Source organism: Chinchilla lanigera, unplaced genomic scaffold, assembly GCF_000276665.1.
Source record: "Chinchilla lanigera isolate Chin_1 unplaced genomic scaffold, ChiLan1.0 scaffold00087, whole genome shotgun sequence".
Classification (NCBI taxonomy): Eukaryota; Metazoa; Chordata; class Mammalia; order Rodentia; family Chinchillidae; genus Chinchilla; species Chinchilla lanigera.
Window position 1 is genome coordinate 5537593 of NW_004955488.1, and position 25456 is coordinate 5563048.

At 36.3% G+C, this 25456-nt stretch overlaps 1 protein-coding gene across 2 annotated transcripts in view; it reads left to right on the forward strand.

Annotated features, from left to right (window-relative positions):
- Window positions 1-25456, forward strand: part of Fam135a (family with sequence similarity 135, member A) — an 86610-nt gene that overhangs the window by 8014 nt on the left and 53140 nt on the right. For both annotated transcript variants that reach the window (XM_005404471.1, XM_005404473.1), the window contains exons 3-8: window positions 3344-3423; window positions 17805-17944; window positions 18054-18124; window positions 19185-19358; window positions 24019-24145; window positions 24787-24940. In XM_005404471.1, coding sequence (XP_005404528.1) covers window positions 3344-3423; window positions 17805-17944; window positions 18054-18124; window positions 19185-19358; window positions 24019-24145; window positions 24787-24940 — 746 coding nt within the window. The remainder of the gene's footprint in view (window positions 1-3343; window positions 3424-17804; window positions 17945-18053; window positions 18125-19184; window positions 19359-24018; window positions 24146-24786; window positions 24941-25456) is intronic.

A 25456-nucleotide genomic window follows, 5' to 3' on the forward strand; every position in this document is an offset into this window, starting at 1 on the left:
AATATGGGGCATTTGTCTTTCTGTGTGTGAACTTTTCACGTAACGTAATGACTTGTTTTGTCCAGGTTCTTGCAAATGACAGCATTCATTCTTTTTGTACTTCAGTAGCATTCAGTTTTTGAGTTTTGTATATTTTGGATGTCAATCTCTTGTCACAAACAGTTGGCAAATATTTTTTCCCATTGTATAGATTGTCTCTTCATTCTGTTGATTATTCTTTTGCTATACAGATCCTTCTTAGTTTGATATGTAATCTCTTATCTTTATTTTTGTGGTATATTTTCTTTGCTTGGTTGATTGATTGATTGATTGATTGCAAGTACACCCAGACTGTTCATCCTGAACTACATCTCCAGCTTGGTACTGGGAATTAAACTCAGGACTTCGTGCTTACTAGGCAGGCCCTTGTGCCTCTGATATCTACAGCATAAGTATTGTCAAAAATCAGTTAGCTCTGTGAGTGATTAACTTCTGAGTTCTGTTCTATGGGTCTGTGTGTCTGTTTCTTTTGTTTTTGCTTTTATCTTGTTGACAATGCTGTTATGGTGTTATGGTTTGTGTTTAGATAGTCCCCTAAAGCTTCATGTGGTCATCAGTGGAGCTTTTTTAGAGGTTGCTGGATCTAGAGTGTGTGACACTGGGATTGATTCATGGTGCAGTGCTAGGATTAACAGCACTAGGATTAAGGGTGTGAGTGCTACCCGCTTTAAGTAGCCTGGATAAGATACAAGGGATAGGAAGAGCTGTGGTCAACCCTTGCTTAGTTTGGCTGTCTTCTGCCTGCATTGAACTGTATCTCCTCTGTGATGCCTTTCTGCTATGTGTCACTCTGCTTTGGAGCCAGCCAACTATGGACCTGAAACCTCAATGAACTGTAAGCCAGATAAACTTCATCCTTAGACTTTGGGTGTTGGGTATTTTTCCTCAGCAAGGAGAAACATAGCTAAGACACATGCTGTTTTGGTTACAGCTTTATGATTTATTTGGAAGTCAGGTACTAGGGTGTCTCCACCATTGTTCTTTGTTTTTTGCTCAGGCTTGCTTTGACTGCTCTGGGTTTTTTGTTCTTGCCTATAAATTTTAGGATTGTTCTGTTTCTGTAAAGAAAGCTGTTAGTATTTTGATGGGAATTGGCATTGCATCTGTAGGTTGCTTTGAGCAGGATGGTCATTTTAACAGTATTGATTATTCTAATCCATGAACATGGGCCATCTTTCCACTTTTTTCCATTCTTACAATTTCATTAGTGTATTACAGTTTTTATTATAGAGATCTTTAATTTTCTTGGCTAAGTTTATTCCTAAATGTTTTATTACTGTTATAGCTATTGTGAATGAGGTTTTCTTTATTGTTTTGTTCTGCAAGTTTAGTATTAATGTGTAAAAATGCTTCTGTTTTTTGTGCATTGATTTTGTATCCCACAACTTTACTGAATTTGTTTATAAATAAATACTAATGACTTTTGGGTGGACTGTTTAGGTTTTTTATATGTAGAATAATGTCATCTACAAATGTGGAAAATTCTTTTCCAATTTAGATGCCTTTTCTCTTTCGTAGCCCTTACTAAGATTTCTAGTACTATATTAAAAAGGAATGCTGAAAATAGACATCTTGTCTTGTGCCTGATCTTAAAGGAGACACTTTTAGTACTATAGTGACAGTGTCTCACTAAGTTGCCTAGAGTGGTGTTGAATTCAGTCCTCCTACCTCAGTCTCCCAGGTAGCTAGATTGCAGGTATGTGCCACCATGCCTGGCTGGTTGAATTTTTGCATCTGTGTTCATCAGGAATGTGAGTCTGTAGTTTTTTGTTGTTGTTGTTATGTTTGTGTGGTTTTGGTATCAGGGTAAAGTTATAAAATATTTTGGCAAGAGTTCCTTTCATTTTAGTTTTTTGGGGGAATGGTTTAAGAATTGTAATTAGTTCTACTTTAAATATTTGTAGAGCCGAGCATGGTGGCACACACCTGTAATCCCGGCACTCAGGGAGGAGGAAGCAGGATTGTGAGTTCCAGCCCAGCCTAGGCAGATAATTTAGCAATTTAAGGAGAACCTGTCTTAAAATAAAAAAATAAAATAAAGGGCTGGGCATATAGCTCACTGTTAAGGCCTGGGTTCAATGCCTGGTACTAGGAAAGAAAAAAAAAGGAGGAAGGAAATGAACAGAGCTGTCAAAGCTGATTTCTTTTATATGGGAGATTTTTTAATTACCACTTTAATCTCATTATTCATTATTTATCTCTTGATTTCCTATTTCCTCTTGATTCAGTTTTATTAGGTTGTATGTGTTCAGAAATTCATTTATTTAAGTTTTTTAGCATACAGTTATAGTAGTTTCTCATTACCTTTATTTCTAGGGTTTGAGTTGTAATGTCTCATTTTTCATCTCTGATTTTATTTATTTAGTTCTGCCCTTTTTACCTTGTCAGTCTCACTCAAGACTTTTCAATTTTGTTTATTCTTTCAAAAAAATCAAGTCTTTGTTTCATTGATCTTTTGTTTTGCTTTTTTAGCTTCAATTTTATTTCCTTACACCCTGATCTTTATTATTTCTTTCCTTGTACTAACTTTTGGTTTGTTCAACTTAGATGTTTATTAATTGTTATGGTTCAACTTAGATGTTTGTTAATTTTCTCCCTGGATGATCTGTCCACTGAGGAAAGTAAAATGATGAAATTCCCCATTATTATTGTTAAGGGGTTCCTAGATAATTTTATTCTTCTGGGTCAGCTGATTTGATCTTTTGTTCTTACTTATCTCATGTGTTGAAGCAGACCTCATCTTAATTTCAACTAATCCTCTATCTCTATAGAGTTTGGTCATGTTCCTAGCCCTTTACCCTTTCCTTTACTAATTCTTCAATTCTCCTTTTGTGACCAGACTCTGTATCCTCTCCAGTTTTTGTATTATTTGCAGATTTAATAATTTAACATGCTCTAGGAAAGTATTAAAGAAAAATAAATATTAAATACTTGCCTGGGCTATAGCTCAGCAACACATTGCCTTCCTGGCAAGTACAAGGTCCTGAGTTTGATTTCCGGTACCAAAAAAAAAAAATACTCAGCCGGCCAGTATATACCTAAATTCATTCTTGATTCTCTCATATAAAGCAAGAAATACCCTATGTATTGCTTCTGTTTGTCTCATTCATCTTGATACCTGCTGGGTTTCCATTTCCATTGTATATTTGATATGTGGTTGTGAGAATGTTTTTATCCAATATTATGGGAAACTGATATAATTATGTCAACTTTATTATTTTAATAGATAAAAATGTAGAAATTACAGCATAGCATATTTTGAAATGTGTTTTTGAAATAATTTCCTTGTTTATTTTGCTTTTAGTTTTTACCAGATTCGTGCATCTATGAAAATTCCTCCAAGAATTCCCCACAGAGTAGAAGCTAGTTTATTACATGCACCAGGTAAGCAAGGGAATATTTTCAAGTTGAAAAAGAAAATGTGAAGGAAAATTGCAATGGTCAGTAATTCTTTTCATTGTAAATTAAAATATTAAGTGGTATGATTATAATATATTTGGGGCTAAGTAAAATAAGCTTGATTATAGATACTGTTTTTTGGATTTTTTACAAGGAACACATAAAAAAGATTTACGAAAGTGCCATGAAAATGATCAGCAGTAGAAGCAGAATCAATGATAACATGAAAGATATACTTCAGAAAGATACACAGTAAAAAAAAAAAAAAAAAAGAAAGATACACAGTACATGTATACACACAATTTGTGCTATAATTACAAAGATATTTTATGATAAAATTTTATAGTATGCATTTTGAGAGCATTGTTTTTACCTTTATTTTATTTTGGGTGAGGAGGGTTGAGTTAATTTAATTAGAAAACAAAGAACCAGAGGGCAATGTAGGAAGGTATAAAATAGGTATATTGTAGCAGTTGTTATTTACTTCTACTCTTAGGTGAAACACCAGTATTCAAGGGTTTAAGCTGTCAGCTTTTTCAATATAGTATACAGGTCAAGCATCTCTAATCTAAAAATCTGACATCTGAAATATTTTAAGATCAGAAGTCTTTTTGAAAACCAAGCAGAAAATTCTATACTTCATGTGAATGTTTGTAGTTAAAACAGATGTGCACGAAAAGTATTGCATAACATCACCTGTAGGCTGTGTATATACGGTATATATAAAAACCATAAATGAATTTTATTTTTAGAATTGGTATTATGGCATATGCAGGTATTCTACAATCTGAAAAAAAAATCTGACATCCAAAATACTTCTTGTTCCCAATCATTTTGGATAAGGTATAATCAACTTGTATCCTGTTTTATTCATTCCGTGTAGTTAGTAAATGAAATGATTAATGAAATATTCTAAAGCATTACTATTAAATCTGATTTTACTAATTTTAAAAGTATTATAAAATAATAAAAAACATCTATATAAAGCCATACTGAGCATGAATAGTTCACTTTTGTTATTAAAAAATGCTGGAAATTTGAACTGTTTAGCATTTTTTTCTCATAGTGGGGATACTAAAATGCTAGTTAATGTTAAATATTGGTGATTTGTACTTCATGGAAAGTTTATTCTTTTTGAAGACTGTCAAAATCTTCAAGGAAGCCTGTTGCTTATGACCAAAAAAACCAAAAATAGCTTTGTGCTCTTAACAAGGAAAAAGGTTTCTTTCTTGCCCTGGAGTATGTTTTTATGTGTATATTTATTGTCAAGTATGCTTTCTTTTGTAAGTCTACTTTTAAGAAACACAGAGGTATTAAAATAACTGGTATTACACCATGGATTTAATTGTCCCTTTGAACTTCCTTTAGTAAAGGAAGTTTCTTCATCTATTTTATCTCATGCTGCCGGTTGGAAAAGCCAAGACATCAGGCTTTATTTTGCTTTTGAGATAGCAAGATGTTTGAAAGAATTTTAAAAGGCCAAATAAGTTAAGTACTTTAAAGGACTGAATTTTCTAAATAGAATCACTTTCTTCATTCTCATGAAGGTTATGGACAAACCAAACCTATGAATATTAATTCTCAACAGCTGAAGTTTTCCTTGTATGAGGACCTAAGGGATTTTTTGAAAAATAATTATACATACTGAAGTTATATATTGATTCAGTTTTATATTTTGATTCACTTTGATTTAGAATTAATAAAATAATATTACTTTTAAAATATTTAGATGTGAGATTAGTTAACCTAGGAAAAAAAATCTGATAATCAAAGGATGGGGAGAAAAGATAATTACAGAAAGAGACATGAAGAAATGAGAGAACACAGAGAAAGCCAGATAAATCTTAGCCAGTGATTGATTGAAAGGCCAAAAGGAAATGTGCCAGAAGAAAAAAATACTCTTTTTCTAATTTTAGTTGCTATGTAATTTTATTTATATAAAACCCAAATAGCTCCTTGTTAATACTGCGTATGATTTCTTTGTTCTTTATTTCTTTTCTGGAAAAATAGACATCATAATAAAGAAATTTAAAACTGTTACAACAAATGTTTTTAATCATTAATTTTATATAGTACTTTTCTATATCATTTAAAGAATTATTTCTACCTTATTTTTCTCATGTTTTAAATAACTATCTCAAAGGACTCAAAGTTTTAGCTTTGCTGGGTATTACAAAGTAATTTGAAGAAAGATTGTAAATATCAGAATGAATAGTAAATACAAATAATGATTGGTAAACAAATCTATCACTTGAAAATAAAATGCTTATCAATTATTTAGGGTGCTGTAGAACAGTGGTGGCAAACCTGTGGCACCCATGCCACAGCAGGTTGTTGGTTCCCATTGACAACACCAAAGGTTTACCATCACTGGTATAGAAGAGATTTAAATGTTGCAAAATTTAATTTCATTGGTGTGTTTCATTGAAAATTACTTGCTTAATAGTAATGTTATAACTTCCTCTTTTCAATAAATTCTCTTGACCTAAACTTTATGGAAACATTTTCTCCAGGCCTGACTTCTTGACTGATGAGTTGAGGGTAAGAAAGGGCCTCAGAAATAGCATTTTGACTGATAGGTAGAAGACAAGGAAGGGCGTAAGAAATAAATTATCAAACAGTAACCATGATTACTTTTCAGAACTACTCTGTAGTCCTTGGGTGTCTCTGCTTCTGCTACTTTGTACTCTGTTCTGCCAGGAGCACCTTTTTTGCCCCCAGTTAGGAGTGTACTGTCATCACAGCTGACAGTAGTTGAGAATTAGGAGTCTGTGCTGCACTCTTAGCATCCAGTAGTTGCAGTTATGTAGTCAGATGTGCTGTTCCACATTTTCTGACCTTTGAGAGTGTTTTACAGCTTGAAAACTCAGAGCAGATGCTATGTTGAAAAGACCACAGATGTCCTTTATGGCAACAGGGAGATCTCCTTTCTTGGATCTTAACAATTGTTTTTCCAAAGCCTTTTCATTGTTTGACCTAGTAATCTGTGAGCTAAATGCAGACTTCGTAATGTGTCACTTGCTGACTACTTGCTGTGGCAGCTGGTCTCCAGACTGGTCCGGAGTGCCTCATCTATTAGTTTATTGATAGTGATACCAAGATTCTTCCATAGGTAATTTCAAGGCACCAACTCATTATTCAACCTCTATTACATTCTACTTAATCTCTGAAATCTTAACAATACAGATACTGTGACATTTGAATTTAGCCTCTTCTTGTTCCAGAAACTTACTCCATTTGATGTTTATACTTTCAAGTGAGTGTGGTTGTTCAGTTTACTCAGTTTGATCTTGATTTACTCACCAGGAAGTGGAAATTTTATTGCCTTCTTTTTCTTTTTAAGGGAGAAAGATATTCTACAAGATAGTCTTAATTTATGGATAAGTCTTTTCGAACCAAGCTCTGTGATTATTACTCTCCATTGACTAAATATTGTTCGGAAGAGATTTGGTTCTTACCAAAATTAACATAAATCAGAGTTCAACTGCTAGGCCAATTGTTTGGCAAAATACTACATATAACCAGTGACACTTAAAAAGTGATGCTGTTTTTCACACTGTGACAATTTGTACTTCAGAACTGCCCAATTAGAGAACCTTCTGTTCTTCAGCCTTTTCCTAGAGACTGTGATTCTGTTTTTTCTTGACTATAAGTCCAGATTTAATCATTGTTGCTACCAGTTCATTTTCTAGGTTCTGGTAGCAGCTGTGAAGTGTGCATGACCGGATAGTACATAAAAAGGAAAAGTCTTCTGAAAGTAAATTGCTCATAGCAGATACCAGTCTACAAAAGGAGGATACTGGTTTGGGGGAAAAAAATAGACCTCCTTGATATGTAATTGTAGCTTTTTGTGAAAACATTATCCATCTATTTTCATAGCATCATACCAGAAAGATTTTAAGGAACTGCACACTTTTATTTAAATTATACAGTCAAAGTGACAAACGAAAACTACATTGTGGACAGAAGAAGGGAAAAGTATCAAAACTGCCCTTCACACTTTTTTCTCACCTTCTGTCCAAATAACAAGCTCTTCTCCGCCATGTCTGAAATGTAAACCAAGTGCGACTTCTCGAGATCTTTTTTATTCCCGATGTGCTGGTGAGTTTTGCTTTTACATTTAATTTAGAATATCTTATTTTTCTTGTTCATGTAGCCAAAGAAATCTGCAGTGCTTTGCAGTGACCCTGAAGAGTGTGAGGTGTGCAGTCCTTCCTCCACCCGGGCCACTTCCAGTGCGATTACTTCACCTTGTGTATGTTCCACAGGTTTTGAGTCTTATTTCACTCTCTGAACACCTCTGATAAGTTACATCTGTAAAGTGTAAGGTATTTCCGGCCAGTGTACCCCAGAACACTCTATCACACTAAATATTAATATGAAAATTATGGAACAGTGTGGTTGATGGGATGCGCAACACATGAAAGGCTCATAAGTATTGGTTAGATCCACGTACTGTTCATGGGTCTAAATGAGTTTCCCCTCCAGCAGTCTGAAACGGGCAAAAAAAGCATGTTTGTTAGTTTTGAGTGTTGTTTCTGTTTTCTCTGTCTTTTCCTCCTTAAGATTTGTTTCATTTTAAAATAGCATTAAGGAGTGCCTAGAGTGTTTGTCTTCTTAATATTTATACATTGATTAGGAAAGGTATCCTCCCAAAAAGGTTTCACCTCCAGAAATCCCTTCTCTGTACTTATCTTTCTCATAATAAAGACATAGAATAATATTTCTGGCCTTATCCATAACACCCTAATTTTATGTAGGATAGTTTCCCTTTATCTTTTGTACTAATTCTCTTTTATTTTTCTGTTCTTTAAATTTTTTTTAAATCTCTTTTTCTTCTAAAGGCCTGAATTTTCTTAGTGCCTTTTTATCATCTAATGTTTTTCTTTGATTTATACTTTCACTATAATATCTTTTGCTTACAGCACTATATTTTACTGGAATTCTTACACCTATATATTTCTGGAAAACTTTCAAGGAGAAAAGAAAGAAAAGATGGTGTTTATCCGTGTGTTGCACGGGATGGGAATCAGACAGTATTTTACAGCTATTGCAGTAGACTTAAATTATTTCCAGCACAAGATTGTGTAGACAGTGAGAGGTTTAGATCAGGAAATAGCTGTCATCTACAATAACATCAGTCCAGCAAGACAAAGTATTTACGGAGCCGTTGAAAATTGATTAATTAGAAAGCATTCATGGATTCTGACAATAGAAAAGTCACTACTAACTCTATAGTCAGTTGGCCTCAGTTTGAAATGGTACGATTTCCATAAGATTTCTAATAATTGCTTACCATTTCTAGCTGTGGTAGTATTATTAAAATGAAATGTTTTTTATTTTGTTTGCTTTTAGTACCTATCTGCTCGTCCCTTCTTCTTCCCTCCTTATACCATAAATAGCTTCCCTAGGATATCAGGCATTTCTTCTGCTGTGGTCTTAACACGTTCTGTATACCTTATTTAGTGCTTACCATGTTACAATTTTTTTCTCAGAAATGGAGTTGTTCTAAACCAGTCAAATACCAAACACATCAAAAGCAAAGCCTTTAGAAAATAAGGAAAGTTTTAAGAAATTTAGCTGGAGACAAATCGTATTATGTCACTAAGGTATTACTGTTATCAGTAACTGCATAATCTCATGAAAAGTTCATCACAGTTTTATCCTTCCATAAACTTTGCATGGCTTATGAATAAGTTCATTTGGCTTTATGCTTTCCATCTTGCTTTCTCCACATCAACAGCTTCTTTCTGTCACTGTCATTATCTTTTTGCCTGGTTTAAGAGATAGTGATAATTATGTTGCCATTTATTTTGGCCTGCTGAACTAGGGAGTTTAAAAAGTTTATCACATTGTACTGCAATTATTTGCTTGAATGTTTCCACCGAAATAGAGTGGGAACTGTGAAAGCAGCATAGTTCTTATTTATGTTCATAGCTCTTAGTGACTAATACTTTAGAGACTTAATAAATTAGGGTTGAATGAGCGCTTACTTGTTCACACAGTAAGAGATACCAAGGCTTGCAGTTTAAACGAACGAAATGGAAATGTAAAAAGATGGGAATAGGAATAAAATGTAAATCACATGTAAAATGTAAGTATTTGTAAGCCTGTAATTACAGTATGATAAGTCTCTAGCAGTGTAGCTCTGTTTGTGTCAGTGGGTTACTGAAAAGCAAAATGAAAACAGTCATTTGAACAAGGAAGTAGGCCACTAAATTAAGAAGTTAGGTATAATTTATGAAGTAAATACTTATTGAGTGCCTATTGCATGTGAGACTTAATGCTCAGTCCTAAATGAATGAAAAAGATAAATGTGAATCCTAACTTCATGGAGGTATTATTTAATATTTAAAAAAGAGAGTTTCAGATTCAAATCAATAAATTTAGTATGTACATAATTGGGTCTCTTTATTTCTTTTTTTTTTTGGTTTTGGTTTTGGTTTTTTTCCGGTACGGGGAATCGAACTCACAACGTTGTGCTTGCCAGGCAGGCGCTGTGCTGCTGAGCTAAATCCCCAGCCCCTGGGTCTCTTTATTTCTAAAACCCCTTGGCAATAGCTATGTAAAAGTACAAAAAAAGATTAACAGAAATAGAGAGTAGAATAATGATGATCAGTAACAACTGTTGTTCATTACACATTATATACACATATTAAATTATCACACTGTACCCCGATACATACATTTAAAACAGTAATTTAAAAATTAATTATAGAAAAAAAGTGACTAACACCCATTCATCATAAAACCCCCCAAAACAGCTAATTGAAGGACATTTATGACACCTGCTAAAAGATACCTATGAAAAACTTACTGGTAAAAAGCTTTGTGCTTTATAACTAAGTTTGGGAACAACTGATTCCCGTTATGGGATCATTACATGATGTGTATGTGTGAGTTTCTGAAGTACAGAAGAACGAAGTGGAAGCGGAGCTGCCTCAGGCCATCTCTCCCCTTCTTCTGCTGTCACCTCTGAGGGCTTTCAGGCTTGAAGTTGGGCATTCAGAGCAGATGCTGGGGGTTGGAAGGCAGGCCTGCAGATGAGGGTGAGTGAGGCCTGTAACGGTGATGTCAGCCCTGGCAGCTGGAACTCCAGCCCTGAGGGCAGGATGTCAAAGTATTGCTGTTTACTTTAGGCCCCAAACCTTGGGTTTTTCTCATAAGTGGCCATGTGGCATTAGCACTCTAGAGGAAAACACTCAATTTTTATAGTAATGTAAAGTCTATCCTCTTAAATTCTGAAGCGTACCCTACAATATTGTTAATTATATGCACATTAATGTACAGCAGATTGGAGTGTGGTTTTGTCTTGCATAACTGAAACTATTCAACTAAATACTGATTCCCCGTCCCTTCTCACTAGCCCCTAGCAGCCCCTGTTCCACTTTCTTCTATGTGTCGGAGTGCTTTAGGGATCATCTGTGAATGGAATCCTGTGGAATTTTCCTGCTGTGACTGGCTTATTTCCCTGAGTGTAATGTTCCTAGGATTTATCCATCTCATAGCATGTGAAGAGATTTCATTTTTTAAGGTTAATAATATTCCATTGTGCATATGAAACACATTTTCTTTATCCCTTCATCTGTAGATAGACACAGATTATTTCTGCTACTTGGCTACTATGAATAAAGCTTCAGTGAATGTGGAAGTGCAAATATCTCTAAGATTCCTTTTCATTCATTTGGATGCTCAGAGATGGGATTTCTGTCATGTGGTAGTTCTATTTTTAATTTTTTTGAAGAACCTGCAGCAGATTTCCCATAGTGGATACACTGTTTTACATTTCACCAACAGTACACATGGATTCTAATTTCTCTACATCCACACATACAAACTATGTTCATAATACTATGTGAAGTAAAATATGTGTAATACATGAACCTTGTCTTTAAGAAAGTTCTGTGCCAGGTATGGTGGCACGCCTGTAATCCCAGCACTCAGGAGGCCGAGGCAGGAGGATCACTGTGAGTTTGAGGCCAGCCTGGGCTACAAAGTGAATGCAAGTCCAACCTGGACTGCATCATAAAACCCTGTCTCAAAAAGACAAAAAAAAAAAAAAAAACAAGACGAAGAACTGCTCTTTCGCCCTGAGAGAGCATCCTTTCATTCCATTTAATTCTTTTTCATGGCATTTCACATCAAATACTACTTTGTCAACAGCCGTTTCTGGGCTCCATAGAATAAGTTTATCTCATATGATAAGATGCTATAGTACTCTGTCCTCTATGTAACACTTCACTACAGTTATAATTTGCAGAATTAGGTAAGGTTAGAAAAAGTTGTTTGGTTTTGATTGATTCAATCCTCTTAGCTTAAACTGCTGTGTGACATGACACAGGGTAACTAGTTTTTATTGGGAAATGTGTCAAACTTGTTTTGAAGACCATAGCACATATTATTTTATTAATTAATGAAATGAACACCCAGGGACCCAACCATTCATTTAAGAAATACTACCAGTACTTTAAAATCCTCCTGTATACCCATCCTGACTTTTATGTTAATCTTTTTTTTTGCTGTCTTTATATTGTATCACCTTTGAGTATATCCCAAAGAAATGTATGGTTGAGTTTGAAAATACTTGAGTAGTAAGCACACACTGACCTGTGAGAAAACTGCAGTATCGCTGCTATTGAAAGAAGGCTCCCAGAAAAAGAAAACTTGAACACTCCCTGGGTCACAATAAGCTTCATACCCAAAAGGTCCTAAGATTCCTTTTGGGGAAGGTAGTAGTCAAGGTCAAGAGCAAACTCAATATTTAGAGCTCGCCACATTTGCGCTTCTGACAAGGTTGTAATGTGAATAAAGTATTGGGTATCCAACATACCAAGTGGGCTGATTTACATTTAAACTTACCATGACCTTCCTGCAACTCAGGAGTCTGTCAAAGCATAAAACTTAAGTGAGGTGAAAAAGAAACGTAAGCTGATCTAGGGTAGTAGTGTAGAAAGTGCATTAGTACTACCTCAGATAAGTCAAATCCTGAACAGATTCTGTCCAAGCTTTGATTCTGTTAAAAGATAGTTAAAAGGTTAAAAGATGATACCATGGCAGCAGGGATATTTCAGATGACAGCCCTCAGCACACCCATCTTTTGAGACACACAAATCCCATGTTTCTTCAGATGTCTGTAAGTCCCTGTTGTTTAGGCATAACTGAAAAGAAGACTGACTGGGAGCTCTGAGAGCATACATGGGACTTGTCTCTGGTCTTTCCCTTTAGAGTGATTATACGCCATTTGCTGAAGAATCTTGGAAGTCAGTATCTGTAGATAGTTTTCATTGAGTGGTCAGAGTTGTGGTGTATGAGGTTTTGCCCTGTGTGTTGTTGACGATTTTTCTCCGTGGTTTCTCCTGTTTCTGTTCCTCTTTTGAGCAGAGATACCCGAAAGTCTCTGTTACAGACTAACAGAAGGATGTTTGTGTAATGGACAGTTTCGGAAGTTAAAGATACTGTCTTAGTCTAAAGCATAGGGTAAATGTTTTTGCTGTCCAGTGTAATGATGTCTCTCTCCAGTGCAAAGACTACACAAGTTTTCTTATAGCTCCTTATGGAAGATGAAGGTTTCTTAAAGAGTTCCTGGGTTTTGACCAGCAATCCACTGCACACATCCTGCCTTCCCAGGCCTGTCTCTGTGTTAACCCATGGACTTGGGGGAGTGGGCACAAGGGGAACTGATGTGAACAAGAAGCTCATGATTCTTGCCATGCTGTGAAGAGCAGAATCTTTTGCCTTCAACGTAAGAGTCATGTCTTTTGCCAGAATCTATGAAACCATGTCAAGCTAGCTTGTTAGTTGCAAGTAGGGTAAAATCTCAGATTCTTTACAATTCTTAAATAACCAGAGAGGACTCTTGGGTCGCTCCTTTCTGAGTCTAGCTGACAGACTTCTAGAAGCACAGTAGAGAAAGAAGCTTTGGAATTTCTGCATTTAGTGTATAGTTTGCCTATTCTCTTACAATCCTGCTGTCAGTTTTGTCAGGTGACTTTGTAGTTGTAAGGATTTCTATTTTATCCTCTCCAGAGGAGAAACCTCCAGGCTATTGCTAACTTAAAAGGAAAGAGCAACAATTTAATGACATATATTAGGGAAAAGGACATAGGAATCTCTTCATGTTCTTTGCTGACAGGTCATCTTCTCAAGACCATATTGCCTGGAAAAAAAAAAAGACCATATTGCCTGATGCATTGCCTCATGTTTTTGTTTAAAATTATCTTTCTCATCCTTCTTTCCTCCCTTTGTTTTACACTATAGCACTATTACTTTCAGACATTGTATCATTCACTTATTGTTTTGGTGTATACCACCCCACCCCATTAGAATGTGAGGTGTATGAGGTCAGACATTTTTATTTCTTTAATTTTAGTTTGTATCCTGCCAAACCTGGAAAGTGTCTGAAAGATAAACTTTTTTACTAAATATTTGTTAGATAAGTGAATAAATGAGTAAAAGGAAGTTGTGCTGTTGCCCATGCTCCTGATATGAGAATAAATTAAGAAGTTTATTAGTTATAAGTCATTGGCATCTTTTTTAAAACTTTAAGTATTGATGTCAAGTAAGTATAGAGGCAACTTGCACTGGAGGCTCATTAGTCATTCCAAAGCAGTTTGGCCTCGTTTCTTATCTGATGATAAAAATCCGTTTTAGGACATTCCTAAAGGCAGTCTTTTTTTATGTTTGAACATTTCTAGCACCCTCACTCAATAAGTATTAGGTACAGTTTATCGGTAGAGCCAGTGGGCTTTGCTGAAGAACTCGATGGGAAGCGTGTGGAAAACAATAAAGATCACAGATCTCTAAGTGACAGATCCAGGGTTTAAACTCAGACAGTCTGGTTCTAAAGTCTGTGTTCTTAATCACCACACTGTGCTGGTGGTTCTGTTTTGTTTTGTTTTGTTTTTTCTGTTCTTGATGTGGGGAAAAGTGAAAGAAAAAAAAAAAAGACTGAAAAGGATTAGCCTATGAGATAGGAGCAAAACCAGAAGAGTGTGACGTCCAAAATATCAAATAAGAGAAGCACTTCTAAAACAAGCGAAGTGTAACACACAGTAACATGCTGAGTATGTCAAGTGAGTGAGTTCAGAGAATTTCCCATTGAATTCAGCAAAGCAGAAGTCATTGGTGATCTTCGTATGAGAGGTTATGGACTGGCGGTATAGCTCAGAGCACTTGCCTTGTGTACATGAGGGCTTGCATTTGATCAAAGTGAACTGATTGTTGCTCTGTAAAAATTTATCATACAGCTTAGTTTAAAATAGCACATCTCACAGATTCTGTGTATCAGGAATTTAGCTGTAGGGCTCTGACTCAGGGTTCCTCATGAGGTTGCAGTCAGTTACTTCTGCTCTGTTCATACAGTAGATCATTACTTCTGCTTTATTCATGCAGTAGGCCATTACTTCTGCTGTATTCACAGAGTTGAACTCTGCAGGAAAAAATTGTGAAGCCTGTGAATATCAGGAAATGAGAATCCATAGGGCCGTATTGGAAGCTGGCTATCACAAAATGACCTAAAGAGATAATAGGAGGAAATAAACTAGTAGAGATAACTACCAAAGACTCTTGAGACGTTTTACCAGAAAGGGGAGCAGAGCAAATAGGGAGTTTGTCTAGGTCTATCTATAAGAAGATGTACTAGTGAGGCTTAATAGAAATGTTTTGATTATTTTTATTATCTCACAAGATAAGAACCAAAGTTATCAGAGACTGAAAATAATTTTTAGCCTCAAACTGGCAAACCTCAGCCTCACCCTGCCACGAGCTGGAACTATAGTTGTTACAGCAATTTTAAGTTTACTGGAGGTGAAATTGAATGTCACTCCAAGTGGAGGGAACCAAGCATTATCACACTGGCCGGCTTAGAGGTTCTGCACTCTCCAAAGTCTGAGCCCTGAGCAAGCATAAGAGGTCACTTTTATACTGTTTATTAGGCAGGGCGGGGGTCTTTTGTGAGCAAGTGAAACTTTACAAATACAGACATAAACTGAAAACAAAAACAGGCCAGGTACAGCTTATACCTCTGTTCACAGAAGTGGAAGGCACATTGCAGACTCTTCACATATTGGGGTGCTGAAACATTTTCAGCACAAAAGTTAGATTATGGCTGTGCAACAGGATGGGAAATGATGAATCATAGAATGTAAAAGTAAACAAAGTGAGACACTGAAAACAGAGGATGAAAAGCAGCAATGTTCATGGAATATATTCAGTGAATCAAAAGATTGTTACATTTATGGTATTAGAGGAAATAGAGTAGAAAGATAGGAAAAAATATGAGAAAGGAAGTTGACTGGAATTAAAATTATAGAGGATTGCAGTCACAGTTACTGTAAAAGTCTAGGGAAGGACTGTGGAAGTCTATAGGGCAAGAACACAAAGGAGAGGAGGAAAAGAGCCAGAGAAGTAAGACCCCAGGTTTGTCTACACAGCTGTTGAATTCACCAGGAGAGGTGGTTAACATGGTTAGACAAAGGGAATTCATAAAGAAAACTTCGAAGAAATGAGACTTCTAAGAATTCGTAGAGACTGCAGAAATGGGTGAGGTGGTCAGTGGTACTGTGCTGTCTGGTGACCTGAGCTCAAAGCTGGTGGTAGAGGTGATTCCAGAGGAGATAAAACAAGGTTGCTGCAGACCTGACAGGAGGAATATGAGAGAAAACAGGCCCCACTTGAGAGAAGCAGCGTCCTCGGAGTAGAGCGTCCTTAGAATAGAGCAGTAGGGAAATCTTTGCCTGAGGCCCTCAGTTCCAAGTGCACATTGTTTACTTTTTATTGAGGAAAACGTCTTCCCCCTTGCCAGTTCTTCTCTAAAATACTACTCAGAAGTTGAGCTTCTCATGTACTTGCCCTCCCATAAGTACTTACATATTTTGAAACATGTCAAGCTTAGAGGAAAGCTGCAAGCATGGTACAAAGAACATTATTTGCCTAGATGATTTAAGGGTGTTTCTCCATCATATGAGCACTAAAGAGCAATTTGTCAGCATGTGTGCATGTTGTATCAGTCAGGGTTTACTAGAGAAACAGATACAACACAAGATATACAAATATACAAGAAATTACAAGTTAGGCTTACAATGGTCAGCCACAGAGTTGGATGAGGAAACCTGCAGAGGGTGTCTGCATGCTGGAGATGGAAGAGCCCAGCCCCAGGCCTGGAGCTCACTGCAGTGTCTGTGCAAGTCTGTATCAGGAGGCTGATGGGTCTGCAGTGGAACATGGAAGAATCTCCAGCGAAGGCCAGAGAGCCTACACCAGAAGGCTGAAGAGTCCCAGGCAGAAGCCGAACAGTCTGCACCGGAAGCCAGGAGATGACCAAGCTGCAGGCGAAGATTGGAGCTCCTCTGAAGAACCAGCAGCCAGTCCTTTCTCAATTCCCTTGTTTAATGCAGCGGACTGGCCCTGGGGGATGGGTCCTCTACACCCACACCCTCTCCATGCCTTCCTCTTGCCAGGGCTCAGAATGAATACAAAGTAAGCGCCCCAGCTCCCTGCTGAGTCACATAGTCAACCTTCTAAACTTCTCAAATTGACACTATGAGCAACATCTCGGAAGGGTAAGGGCATGTCCTTTTCACCCCAAGATGGAGAACTGCTGAGTCACTTAGCCAAACCTCTAGACTCCCCAAGTTGACACAGTGTATTAACCGTAACACATGTGTTCTCCGAGCTAGCTTTCATTATTCTTAATGTATTTTCTTTTCGATCAGTCCCTTATAGGGGCCAGTCTCCTGTCTTTGCACTTTCTCTCTCATGGGTGTTCTTTTTGTGCACTTACTTCATGGGACAGGAGGCCGGCCCAGTTTGTCTAGCCCCCATCCTGTGGCATCTCTGTAGCATCAGTTCTGTGGGCCCTGCCATGAAGTACTGCATTAGCGTAAACTATCCGGATTCACCAAGGACTTCATCTACTTCCTAGAAATTGGGGACAAAGGCCAAATTCTTTATTCCAGTGTTTGAAGCTTAGCTCTCAACAACCAGTATAAAGACCAACTAAATTTACTTTTCAGGTATAGAAAACTAGTGTTTTTCATGTAGTATATAGATCAGTTCTCCATTCTAAAATAGTTATCTTTAAAATAAAACAAAAAATAAAAAAAATAAAATAGCTATCTTGAGATTTCCTCAATTACCTTTCAGCCTCAAATAAGTCATGACAGTTTTATAGTGCTTGCAGTCTACATACTCGGTTTCTGTCGCAGAGATTAGTAAACTTTCAGAAATTTCTAAGACATCTGTATAAAGTGTTAATGACAGTGGAGGACTGTAACCCAACTTACAGTATTTCAAAGTAAAAGCATTTATCTCCTTGTACTGTTACATTGTGTCTTCCACCTCTCAGTTCCCTGTCTCATCTGTTTTAGGTCTGACTTTAGCCTTTCCAGCTTCAGTTCACGATTCTCTGATTTGCAGTAAAACATTTCAGATTCTGTACAAAAACGAAGAGGTTGTTTTAAATGATGTTATGATCTTCAAAGTGAAAATGTTGTTGGATGAAAGAAAGGTAAAATCTCTTCATACATATTTAGGTATATGTTTTTATAAAGCCTGCAGGCATATTTCTAACTTTTCATAAATATTCAAAAGCATCTCATGCTATAATTTCTCTTCAGATTGAAGAAACTCTCGAGGAAATGAGTTTTCTATTATCCTTGGATCTGCACTTCACAGATGGAGATTATTCGTAAGTAGGCCATTCAAACAATTAAAAAACCTTAAGCTGCTCTTCACTGTCATTTATTTTGAAGTGCTTCTCTTTGCTGGGATTGTCTCATGAGAGCAATTTGGGCTGCTCTCTTGTGCCCAAGCAGATTCCATGACATCCAACTAACAAAATCTGATAAATGAAAGGACTGTGAAACAGTATACTAGATTCTAGAAATTGCACAGTTGATATAATACCACAGTTGACATGAGACATGGAAATATACCTGAATTCTCTTCTACTATATCATCGGCAGTTTCTTCTGAGTAGCCTGAGTTATGCCTGTAGGTGGGGTTTTGTTGATACTCTGAGAATTATCGAGACTAAGAACTCAGGCTTGACAGTTATTTGTGGTTCATTAATTTCTAGAGCTCTTGAGGAAGTTTTAGAACTTGCTCACATAGCTGAACATCCAGTCATGCATTTTAGAGGCAAATTGTACCTGTATTCAGTCAGAACAAAAATCACGGATCCATTTAACAATTTTATTTTTGGAGGGCTTTATCCCCCTGTTTCAAGTGAGGTTTTAGAAATAGTTATTGAAAATTGTATATAAATTCAGCCTGCATTTAGGACTGAATAATCACATTATTGATTATTGATTATTGAGCAGTAATGTGAAAGGTTTGTTTGTCCTCTTCACTATCATAGAGAAATAATAATTCTTAATATGGTAATTACACATTCTGATACTTGTTACAAGGATTCCGTAGGATTTTTGTTCAAACAAAGAAGCATTCTTTAAGTGAGTTTAAGAGGAAATTAATTTCTCAAGGCTCAAAAAGGACTCATTATACATAGGGAATTAGTGGACGAAAAAAACCCTGTGACAGACTAATAGAAAACTACAAGTAAGATTTGGTTGTTTTCTCAGTATGTTTCATGTTCTTGCCTAACGCAAATTTGGTGCTTTAAAAATTAGTCTCATTCTAAATTTTTGACATGTACTCAAATAAATGTTTTTAATAATTTAAACTAATCTGAAATACCAGCCTTTCTAGATGTTCCATACTTATATGAAAAATTTTTTTTTAAATAGGACAGATGACCTGAACGCCTTGCAACTAATAAGTAGCAGAACACTGAAGCTGCACTTTAGCCTCTACAGAGGACTTCATCATCATGTTAATGTTATGTTTGATTACTTCCACCTCTCCGTCGTGTCGGTTACTGTCCATGCATCATTGGTTGCACTACACCAGCCACTCATAAGGTAAATTGAAGCAGTACTCTAGTGCTTATTAATGTAATGGTATTCGTTTTTATAATGAAGACATATTTTAGTAAATATAACTGAAGTCATAAATAACTTTTATATTTATAATTAAGGAATACTTCCATTTTATACTGAACTAATTCAGTTCATTTCATTTATCAGTTCATTTATTATTACATTGGTAAGTGTTTTGTTTTAGAGGTACAGTGGTACCTCAGTTCCACAGACTCAGTTCTTTCTGTGATTCTGGTCACAAACTGAACTGGACGAGAACCTAATCATATTTCCCCATAAGCTCCGCCTTGGACCTGACAGTTGATTCAGTTCTTTTCCAATTCGGCTTGTGACAAGAATCATGCAAAGAATCAAGCTTGTGAACTAAAGTACCACTGTATGAAGCAGTCTTTCTTAATTCTGGGTGAGTTGACCAGGTACAAGAATATAATCCAGAAATAACTACTTCACATAGTTTAGTCTCTACCTGCGTTTAACAATGCTATATTGTTATTATTCTCTATAAAAGTATATGAATTTTTCTTAATTGCTTTTTTTTTGTTCTCTGATTGGGCTAATTTTATCTTTTTAACGCTACATCAAATGATAGTTACTGCTTTCCGTGTCATTAGCCAATTTTATGGTTTTTTATAAAGCCTTTTTAACTGTGTCATGTACTATTTTAATTTGAAGATGTGTAATATTCTGGATTACAGTAAGTGCAGAGATAGTTACTTTTTCTGGCCACTTGCATAGGGAGACATACTCTTTTGCTGATGAAAGAAAGCAGTTCGGTCCCCATGGTTCATTCAGTGAGGCACGGCCCTTGCAGTGTAGACAGGAGGTTGACATCTAACATCAGTGACTGTTACTTGATTTCTAAGCAGCCTACGATTTCCGACCTAGATATGACTGAAAACTGCAGTTAGGGATGGTCCTTCGGGGCTCTGATAGTAGGCTGATTTTTCAGAAAGCTAAGTTGGTCAATTTGCAGAATACCCTGAGTATTTATAGAACCCCACACAGTTTGACAAATTAACCACAAGTGATGACCTCTTATGTGGCATATTTTTACATTGTTTTAAAAACTAATTTAAGCTGGGTGTGATAACCCACGCCTGTAATTCCAGCACTTGGAAGGCTGAGGCGGGAGGATCATTGCAAGTTCGAGGTTGGCCAGAGCTACCAAGTGAGCTCACGGCCAGCCTGAACTATATAGAGAGACCTTGTCTCAAAAAGACAAAAAAAAAAAAAAACAAAAAAACCTCATTGAGAATGTCTCCCATTGTGTAGCTCCCTGTTCTCTTACATAAAGATCATTTTCATCTCATTCTTATAAGGTGTAGAGACATAAATAAGGTTATTCTGACTTAATAAGACTGGGCTGCCTTTGTTTGCCTTAGTTACTCCATAGTAAGACCTTCAACTGGTTGTTTTTCCATCTTTATCTTACCTCTTAGGCCTTTGAGAGGTTGTGCTCAATTCCTAGTAGCTTTGTAAACAGGAAGGTATTCTTTAAAAATTATTGTATGTCCAAGGCCTGATCAGAAAATACAGTGTGTGTGTTTTAAAAACGTATTGTAATAAAAGACACACCGCCATTAATCTCTTTCAAAATAGTCTCCATTGCTTCACACACACATCCTGTCATTCTTGCAACTTCTGAAAGAGTTCCAGAAATCTCCTGTCATGTCTTTACGAGATGTGAGTACTGCTGCCAAGCGCCATCCAAGAGGAAGGTGGACTTGTGAAATTGTTACCGTGTGCCTCATCCACAACACTGGTAACCTCTGGCTCTTCCCCAAAGTCAAAATGACCATGGAAGAGAAATATTTTGAATCTGTTTGGGATGTCAAAGAAGCTACACAGAACTAAAGACATTCATGAAAGAAGACTTACAGAACTGCTTCAGAAAGTGGCAGGAATGGTGGTGGGCTGTGTTTCAGGGTTGGGGGTAGATAATTTGAGGGAGATTAATGGCAGTGTGTCTTTTACGCTTTACTACTGTAATAATTTTTTTAAAAAAATTTAAACATTCATTGTATTTTTTAGTTTGTAATTTAATTGTAAACTTTTTGAAAATTTTGGAAGTTGTTCTGCCAAAAAGAATGCATAAGAGTATAGTAACCTAACTGAAATGAAACCTCTTTGACAAGAAACTGTTTTTTTTTAACTGAAACTTAAGTTATATAGAATATTACATTTATGTGAATTACATATTAGTTTTTACAGCTAAAAGTTTGTTCCAAAAATACTTTAGCTTTTTTTTTTGTTTTTTTTTTTCCAGTACCAGGAATCGAACTCACAACCTCACGTTTGCCAGGCAGGCACTGTGCCTCTGAGCTAAATCCCCAGCCCCAAAATGTGAAAGCACCAAGTGATTTCTTTTCTTTTTTTCTTTTTTTTTTTCTTTTTTTTTTGTGGTACTGAGAATGAAACTCACAACCTTGCAGCTGTCAAGCAGGCGCTTATGCCACTGAGCTGTATCCCCAGCCCCACTAAGTGCTGAGATTACAGGCGTGCACCACCATGCCTGGCTCCATTACTTTTCTGAATCTCTTCTATTTGTAGTTTTGATAAAAAATCTCTGTCACAGCAATTTTTTAAACTTCCAAGACTATAAACTGGCTTAGTTTCTTTCCTGAAAAAAATGTACAAATAGTTCATGAAAATTAGCTTAGCTTCTTTATCTTGCTTTTAAAGACCTTAATTGGAGTAGCGATGTTCACAGTACCAATCCTAGTGGCTAAAACTGTACTTTCTCTTGCAGTGCAGCACTTTTTCTCTTTAGGAGAAAGAGGCAGCTCATCTCCCACAGACTGTTTGCTAGAAGATATTTTTGGCTCAGAAGCCAAGAGAATTACCTGTTGGCTGTGTTTAGGGAATGGGAATAAAACAGGAGGTGCTTGCAACAGTTACGGTTGCTGTTTCTTTTTTTTTTGGCTTTTTGAGATAGGGTCTTGCTGTGTAGTTCAGGCTGGCCTTGAACTCACTTTGTTGCTCAGTTTCCTCACCCTTTCTTTGCTTCCCTTTTCATCTGTTCATTCACAGTCAAGGAAAATGGGGAAAGACAGTGCTACATTGAGGGCTGTAAGTTCTTTCCTGAAAAAAATGTACAGATCATGAAAATTAGCTCAGCTTCTTTATCTTTCTTTTAAAGACCTTAATTAGAGTAGCGATATTCACGGGACTAATCCTAGTGGCTAAAACTGTACTTCCTCTTGCAGTACAGCACTTTTTCTCTTTAGGAGAAAGAGTTCTTACTTTGAGTTCTGTAGGTCTTCTTTCATGAATGTCTTTAGTTCCATGTAGCTGCTTTGACGTCCCGAACAGATTCAGATTTGCAGCAGTTGTCTTGCCACAGCCTCCCAGGTGCAGGGACTGCAGGTATGCAACACCGCATCCAGCGTGGTTGCTGTTCTTCACGTGGCTGCCAGGGACCCTTACATCTTCTGTGCAACTACAGTATTGCCCTCAAAGTAGCCGTCTTTCCCCATTTTCCTTGACTGTGAATGAATAGATGAAAAGGGAAGCAAAGAAAGGGTGAGGAAAAGCTCACTCTACAAGTGAGTCTTCTTGTTTATGCGTCAGAAGTTTTTCGCAATGTTCATTACAGGTGGATTTGTAATCCTCTACACATATTAGAAAAAATTTTAATTTATAACATCTATCTAAAATGTTTTAATTTAAAATAATTTCTGTAGTCAGCTGTAGACATTGGAGCAGTTATTTAAATGGATTTAGGATTTCTTCATTGTTGTCTCACAATTTCTAATACTTGATTTTGTTTTTTTTTTTTGGCACTGAGAATCAAACTCATGACCTCACGCTTGCCAGGTGCTATGCCACTGAGCCGTATCCCCGGCCCCCTAATATTTGAATTTTTCCAAGTACAACTTTTATGGCTCAGTTCTAAGAAACACATTGTAGCAAGTAAGACATTGACTTGGAAGTCTCTTTTGCCAGGCTAGAGATTTGTGAAGGCTATGCTCATGGCAAACCTGATTTTACTTGCACGTGCTTCCCTTTTGCCAGACTTCCGAACAGTCCGGATTTGTTGGCTGACTTTATCTCAAATACAAATTTTAAATATTCAGACAGATATGCTCTTACTCTGTGAAATTTATGGAATACTAATTGTAATATCAATATGCACAGAAGTAACTAGTTAATGTTATTGAAATAGTATCATGAGGCACCTTTAAAAGTATTTTATTAAAGTATTTTTAGTGAAAGAGAATTAAAGAAATACCTTATTTTTCTGAAATAGAAATATCAAGTAGATTTTTTTCCCTACATTTAAGTAGATGCCTTTGTTTTTATAAATAGCATTCATATTTAATTGTTAACATTTTAACTTTGGTAACTAGTTCTGGCAGATGACTACTTCCAAATTGAAATTTGGCTGTCATTTCTCATTTAGCTACTTTGGAACTAACCTTGTTTTATAGTATCATTTTGAGACTTCCTGAAACACCAAAATAGAAGCAATTTCAAACACTCAGCCTTAGATCCGTTTTGTTTTAAGATTTAAATTGAGAGTACTTTAGAATTCATAATATTACAAAACCCTTGTTTTACTATTCCTGGAATACATACTTTTGTAAATATCAAACTTAAAGTATTGGTAAGACATTAATAATCGTAATACTTACTCCTCCAGCTTCCCTCGCCCTGTGAAGACTACTTGGCTAAATAGAAATGCACCAGCACAAAACAAAGACTCTGTGATTCCCACTCTTGAAAGTGTGGTCTTTGGTGTCAACTACACGAAACAGTTATCGCCAGATGTAAGCACTCAGTGTATTTATAAATCTTTTTTCTTTTTCACACTGCTTTTTCCTTATTTTAAATATTCTTCACTGTTTTCTCTACTATGTTTCTTTCATTAATTATTTAACAACTTACAGTTGTAATTAAATGTGGGTGAAAGTGGTTAATTCCACTTAATATTACGAAAACCAATTGATAAACTTCAAAATTTACCAGACTTAGTGAATCTCTATCTTTGATAGACAGTGCCTTTTAAAAACTTCTTCCAGTCTCTACTTGCTCCTTTACTAGAACTGGTAAAATCATCAAAGGACCCTTTAAAGAACTATGGCCAGAGTTGAGGCCCAACTTAGAGCAGTGCAAATATAGCCATGATTGCCAGAGAGAGAGAGGAGTTTATGGTAAAGAAGCAGAGCATCTGTCCCTCAGCCCAAGTATGAATCATCATCAGTTAATCTGCTTGTTTATGATTTAAACTGCTCACAGTTTATGTATTTACGTATATAAGCAACTCTAAATATTGCTGAATTTCTTGTATGTTTTAGAATAAACTTTTGGCAGCTGTTCAGATATTTTTACAATCTTTCCAGGTTTCAGGTGTAATACTTTCAGACTTGGGGTTGCTGACACTTTGTATCCCGATCTGTTCTCCGGTTAGGGCTGCAGTTTCGTGGTGGCTGACTCCTTCCTTCATCACGCCTACCGTTTTCATTACACCCTCTGTGCCATTTTGCTGCTAGCCTTCAAGGGATTGCACAGCTACTTCATTACGGTAACGGAAGAGATTCCCTCTTGTCAGAAACTAGAACTGGGTATGTTACGAGTGGCCAGACCTATCCTCTGGCTCAAGTCGTTCTCTTCAGTCTTCTGTTGCTTGTTACGGCTTTGCTGTAGTTCTCATGTGCTAAACTAAAATGTTTATATGCTATACTTTTATTTCTCTCTCAATCTCATCTTTTTCAACCTTTGATAATCACTTTTTGCAATTTAAAACTTTGTTATCATACAGAGAAATAGCTCTTTGTTGCTAAATTTGAAATGATAGAATTTTTTTTAAAAAGATCTGCCAATATATGACTCCCCCTAAAATACGATCAGAAAATGCACTAGAAAGCAAATATAATTATATGTAGAATAATAGTAGGAATGTAAATTAAACCTATACTTACAAATATTTGACAATCTAAGCAAATTGTAGGTACTTGGAACACCTTTATACACATTTCAAGTTACCTCAGCTCTGTAGTCCTTTTATATCACTCCAAGGAATAACATAACTCAGTGTTTTAACATTTTAAAAATTACTTAAGTCACTTAAAAAGTCAAGC